This window comes from Gastrolobium bilobum, unplaced genomic scaffold (assembly GCF_033153095.1).
Source record: "Gastrolobium bilobum isolate Gb01-03AN ecotype WA unplaced genomic scaffold, APGP_CSIRO_Gbil_v1 utg6929, whole genome shotgun sequence".
In the NCBI taxonomy this organism is placed as follows: Eukaryota; Viridiplantae; Streptophyta; class Magnoliopsida; order Fabales; family Fabaceae; genus Gastrolobium; species Gastrolobium bilobum.
Window position 1 is genome coordinate 55,222 of NW_026896652.1, and position 6,623 is coordinate 61,844.

Here is a 6,623-nt window from a genome sequence, read left to right on the forward strand (position 1 = left end):
TCCTGAGTTTGGGATTAAATGCTAAGCGTAGCAATTAAAGTTAATACTGTGTGTTTATTTCTAAACTGCCCATAAATTGAGGGTTGCACACAACCCTAGGCTGATCCTCCAGCCTTGTATGCATGAGTTGGCTGCTGGGAGTGAGCCTTCTTGCTGGCCATCTTCTCCCTTAGTGTTTTTGCATGAAAAACCTCCAAAGTCTTCTCTTTTCCTTTGATTCTTCTCCTTCTTTCTTTGTAAACACTTGGTAGAGTGGTTTGGGAGGGTTGAGTCAGCCACATACTGAGTTTGTGCTTCTGTTTTGGGGAAGGGAGAGTGCTGGTTTGGTGGTTGGAGCTTTGTCTTGGTGGTGAGGGCTTCAAGTGGTCATCTTTGTGAAGAAAGAACCCACTTTGAAGTGCATTTTCATGCACCCTTGAAGTCAGTACCTTGGAGCTGACTTGTGACCTCCAAGAGCACCTATGGTTGCTGTTTGAACCTTGGGTAAGCTTCACCAACCTTTGATCTTGAGTTTAGTGGTTAAAGATGAAGCCTTGATGCATGTAATGGATTAAAGATCATAACTTAACGTTGGGTAATGTTAAACACACTATTAAATGCATGTTTAAGCTTCTGGAATCATGAAATGAGTCACCTTTGGGAAGGATATCTCGCGAAATACAGAACTGCATTCTATCGCGGATATCCGGATATGGGATATCCGGATATGATATCCGGATATTGATATCCAGATATGGGGTCTTCTGATATCCGAATGTGGATATCCGGATATGCATATCCCGATATGGTATATCCGGATATGTCCCCGACATTTTTCCGGATATTCTGGGATTTCGAAGAACAGTAGCTGCATTGTTCATACAGTAGGCTAATGGGGGTTTGTGGACCCTAGATTGATGAAGTTGAACTTCTGTAATGATTGAACTAAGTCAGAATCAAGTGATTAAGGGCTTATGGCTTGGTGAGAAGCCTTAAGACGTAAAACGTAAAGGAAAGGTGTTGTCTTTATGTTTATGCTTATGAGCTATGTTTATTGATATGTTTGCTGGTCCTAAATCAGATTGTGATCTGCTGCGTTTGGGCTTTGAGCTTTGATTGGAGTCTTGCCATTGGATTGTTAGCTTGCAAGGTAAGCTTTCATGTCCTCAGTTTAGCCATTGTTGGTTCCACCATGTCCCATGGGGGGATGGTTTATATGCATGATGTTGTTTTCATGTTTTGATTATTGAAATGTTATGAAACTTTTACGTGCAATTTCTTATGATATAGATGTGGTGTGTTGCCTATCGGTAAGCCATGGGGTGATTCCGTAGGCAAGTATAGCATGGGCTGGTACTGTGTGGGTAATAGACGTATTCTTGCACTTCTCTGATCAGTAGAATATTATTCATACACATGACATGTTTATCTGATGCATTGCACTTATTTTGGAAATTATATTGAATTACTTCTTTTGAACTTACATTGCACATGTAAGTGAGCGTGGGGTGGAAGATCCTTGAGGACCCCTTGTCTTACTGAGATTTCTGTTTAGAGATCTCACCCCACGTTTGGGGCACCATTTCAGGTTCAGGTAATGCGGGGGTTGAGACCTCTAGCGGCAGGAGGCCGGAGCTTAGCTTATATTGTTGTTTATATGCTGACATGTTTGGATGCTGGATTATATCTGATAATGATATGCTTTTAGTCTGCTAGTGTTATGTTGTCTTTGTTGAGACTCTACTGATTATGCTGTCTATTTGGTGAGCATGGGGATTGTCCATGCCACGTTGACTTGATTATGTCTTATTTTTGGTTTGAAGTTGTAATAATGTATCAAGATATTGTCCGCACTACGTGTTGTAGATCCGTGACTTAGATACTCACAGTTAATCTATGTTATGAGATATTTCAGTTAGTTGTGTTAGCAATACATATACAGGCGTTGTTTTTATGAAAATGATTAAGTAATCAACTTGGCTAAGTATAATGACGTCATAATTGAAAAGAAAAAGATATTCCACAATTTTTAATTAAGCGTGGCTTAATACGATGACATGTTAACAAACCGGGTTAACACGGGGTGTTACACAATCAGCAACAAACTCTTTGAGTTTGCCTTCACGAATCAAAGCTTCATTGGTATTTTTTAGATCATAGCATTCCTCAGTGGAAAATCCTACGTCTTCATGGAATTCATAGAATTTGATTTTATCCAAATTGTCCCTTTTCTTTATAGGTGCTAGCCTGACGACATTAACAAAGCCAGCTTGAAAAACCTCTTTCATTATGCGAGATTTGGATGTGTTCAATGGTGTATATTCACCAAACTTTCTAATGTCTTTAATCTTCCTCCTAAAGTCTCGCTTAGAGTCGTTGGTCATAAGTGTTTGGATTGGATCATCGCAAGATCATTGAAATCTTCTAAACTTAAAAAAAAATTCAGATCTCGCGCAATTCTTCGATGGTCTTTGGCCTTTGCTTGGCCAAAGATGTGGAGGATGGTCCATCCTGGAGACCATTTTTAACAAGATGTAAAGAAATTTATGGATCAAGATCTTTAACAAGGAGAACTTCATCAAAAAACTTGTTCACATAATCATGCAGGGATTCTCTAGCTCCCTTCTTAACTATTTTCAATGCACGGGTCGACTTGCATTGAGCATTGCTGATTCCAAATCTCACCAAAAATTGATTAGCAAGATCCTCCCAATTATTGATGGAGTTCGGTGGCAAGGCAAAATACCTTCTTAAAGCCACTTTTTTAAACGTTGTTGTGAAAAGGAGGCAGCTTACTGCATCAGGAATGTCCTGAGCCATCATATTTGTCTGGAATTGCTCCAGATGCTCCTGTGGGTCTCCCTTGCCATTATAGTTTTCAGTAGTAATCTTAATATCTTTGGGGATTGGCAAGTCCATGATTTGTGATGTGAAGGGAAGGGCCACCATGGAAGTTGTCTTTGGATTCTAATGAGAATTTTGGTCGATATAGTGGTTAGCGACATGGCTAATGTGAGGTTGGTGGTTTTCTTTTTTTGCTTTTCCTTTTTTTGTGAAGGACCAGGATCATTTTGAGAATGCACTTGTTCATTTTCATTTTGCTCATTCTCATTTTTTTCTTCATTCTCATTTCCTTCTTCATTCTCATTTCGCTCTTCATTCTCATCGGATTTTCACTCTATATTTGAATTTCTTTCATGATCAAATTGCAATCTTTTCAATTCTAACAATTCTTTCTATTGTTCCTCAAGCCTTTAGCTTTTTTGCCTGAGAAGCTCAAGGATTTGTTGATTTGTTGCAGCAACCTATTGGATTGATGGCAGGATATTTTGCTGAGGAAAGGTTGGAGACATAGATGATGTTGTTCTCTTGTGAGATGTTTGGCCTCTCTATTTCTTATTCTTGGATGTGTTTTGAGATTTTTTCATCTCGTTGCGGGTATCAATCATGTTTTTAATTTATATGGAGTGGGAGTCGAAATTTATCGTCCCCACAAACGATGCCAATGATGAGTCCAACAGATATTGGGCTGGACCTGATCACACATGGTTGGAGGTAAAGGATGTTGATGAATAGAAGGTTGCTAAGATGATATACTACTTAGCGAGATGACTGATTTTAAAGCCTGATGTCTAAGCAGTTTAAGGAGACTGGAAGGGGTACCTGGAAGGCACTCTAACGTTTAAGTCAGTTCAGTATTGAATGTAGTTCAAGTATTCAAGGATAGATGATCTTACCTGGGCTGAGTGCCTCTGTATTTATAGTTGAATGGTGCCTTGCTTCATGCCACCTTTCAATGGCTGTGTCAATTCTCATTGATGGAGAATGATGACCTTTCACAAGCTATTTCTTAGGTGAGAAGCCTAGAGTTAGGCTAGCCCTGGTAAATATAGTGGTAAGATGGTGTTTCCATTTATTCATTAGGTTCATGTGGAGTTCAAGTTGCCCTGAGGTGCTGATCTCGGCAATGATGTTTCTTTCCTTACTAAGTCTACTTGGCTTGTCAGTCAAGTAGGCAAGATGCCCATGATTTATATGCAGGATGGACTTAGTTCCTTTAGGAGGTTTTGGTTCATGGAAAAATTTTATTTTCCCGGAAAAGTGACACTGGCAATATGATTTTTCCATGTTTAGTACAAGGAGGAGTAAAACTTTTCTTGGAAAAATTACATTCCCAGGATTTTAGATTACACATGAAAATGACAACCAACAATGCCATCCAACTTGTGGTATTTTAGGAATCCTGGACGGTGGGAAAATGTTGCATCATTTTTCAGACAAATATACCCTTTATATATCGTGCCCTAACTTTGCATTGTGTGAAACAAAATCAATTTGCTCGACTAAAACTTGCCTTTGCTTATCCAATGTTCATCGTTGTGTTTGACACCACATTTGAGTTGTCTCCACAGTGAATTCTCTTCCTATGCTCCCTCTCACTCGTACGAGTTGTCTCCACGATTTCTCACTCATACGTGTTCACGATATGGCATTCTCTTCTCTTTCTACTTTGCTCTTCATCACTGTCATAAACTCAGAGGGTCTTTTACTTTGTCTTCACATGGGTATGCATTTTTATACTATGTTATTTGGGGTATAATATGACTTGTAAACTTGCTTAAGTCGCTATTAGTAAAGATACAGGAAGAATAAGAACGAAGAAAGAAAACCATAACTGGAAAATATTCTCGTGTGTTTATTCATCTGAACAGTAACCATCTTTATACAAGAGTATCAAGGGAAAGGAAAGCAAGGCAAGTTTGTTACAACAAACTAGCTGTTACAACAAACCAGTTGACGTGGAGAATAATAAGGAAAAAGAAATACAATAAAGGAATGAAAATACTAATACTCTAATACTCCCCCTCAAGATGGAGAGTATATGTTGAGAACTCCCATCTTGGAGAGAAGAGCATGAAAATGTGAATGATGAAAAGCTTTTGTCAGTAGATCAGCAAGTTGTCTAGAGGATGGAATATGAAAAGTGTGCAGTGTGCCTTTGATGATGTTCTCACGAACCAAGTGACAATCAATGTCAATGTGCTTGGTACGCTCATGAAAAACAGAGTTAGCAGCAATATGGAGAGCTGCATTACTGTCACAGAATAAGTGAGCAGGTCCATTGTGAGGAGCATGTAAATCTCGAAGCAAGGAGAATAACCACAATATCTCACAAGTGGTCACTGCCATAGCACGGTATTCCGCCTCAGCAGAAGAACGAGAAACCGTTTGTTGTTTCTTGGATTTCCAGGAGATCAAGGAATCACCAAGAAATATACAAAAATCGAACACTGACTTCCTACTATCAGGACAAGAGGCCCAGTCAGAATCACAAAACGCATGTAACTGCAGCTTAGAGGCAGAGGAGAAAAATAGACCTTGGCCAGCAGTAGACTTCAAATATGCTAACACACGTTGAGCAGCATGGAAGTGAGGAACTCTTGGAGAGGACATGAATTGACTGAGATGATTAACCACAAAATAGATGTCTGGGCGAGAAACGGTCAAGTAGAGAAGCTGACCAATAAGTCTTCTATAAATTGTAGGATCAGGAAGCATGTCACCTTCATGTAAAGATAATTTGAGATTAGCGTCCATTGGTGAGGAATGAGGTTTACAACCAAGAAGACCAGTATCCTCAAGGATTTGGAGAGTATATTTGCGCTGACAGAGGGAAATTCCTTTGGGCGACCGTGCAATTTCCAAACCAAGAAAATACTTGAGAGCACCCAAGTTCTTGAGTTTAAACTTACTGTCCAGAATTGAAGTAAGGAGCTGCACCTCATGAACATCATTAGAAGCAATGATAATGTCATCAACATAAACTAATATTACTATAAAAAAAGGTAGTGGTCTTCTTAACAAATAAGGAATTGTCATCATGAGATTGAACAAAACCAAGAGATGTCAGAGTAGAAGAAAATTTGGCAAACCATTGCCTAGAAGCTTGCTTCAAACCATATAAGGACTTGTTGAGCTTGCAAACAGCATTGGAAGGAAGCTCCCCCTTACCAGAATAACCAGGTGGGAGTTGCATGTAGACCTCCTCAAACAAATCGCCATGTAAAAAGGCATTGTTGACATCTAATTGTGTAAGATGCCAACCATGACAAGCAGCAAGTGCAAGAAGCATTCGGACAGTGGTGATTTTGGCAATAGGGGAAAAGGTTTCAAAAAAATCTATACCTTCTTGTTGATTGAAACCTTTGACAACAAGTCTAGCCTTAAAACGTTCAAGTGAACCATCAGAATGGTATTTTACTCGAAACACCCATTTACAACCAACAATTGGTTTGCCATGAGGTAGAGAAGTGACTTGCCAATTATGAAGGCCGGGTGGGCTCTCACCTCCGGTAATTAATTATTTGTGAAGGTCGGGATGGTTCTCACGCCGGTAATTATTTACGAAGGCTGGGAGGGCTCTTACCCCCGGTAATTATTTAAGAAGACCGGGACGACTTTCACGTCCGGTATTTATTTATGAAGGTCAAGACGGCTCTAACGCCCGGAATTTATTTAAGAAGGCCGAGACGGCTCTCACGCCCGATATTTATTTAAGAAGGTCGGGGCGGCTCTCACGCCCGGTATTTAATTATGAAGGCCAGGGCGGCTCTCATCTTCGGTAATTATTTACGAAGGCCGGG

At 39.8% G+C, this 6,623-nt stretch overlaps 1 protein-coding gene across 1 annotated transcript; it reads right to left on the reverse strand.

Moving 5' to 3' along the window:
- Positions 1-4,845: 4,845 nt before the first annotated feature.
- Positions 4,846-6,112, reverse strand: LOC133301280 (uncharacterized mitochondrial protein AtMg00810-like). The gene is made up of 2 exons (XM_061500899.1): positions 5,843-6,112; positions 4,846-5,754 (listed from the first exon to the last, which is right to left on the reverse strand). Exons 1-2 carry the CDS (start codon positions 6,110-6,112, stop codon positions 4,846-4,848), a joined length of 1,179 nt encoding a protein of 392 aa, XP_061356883.1.
- Positions 6,113-6,623: the final 511 nt, after the last annotated feature.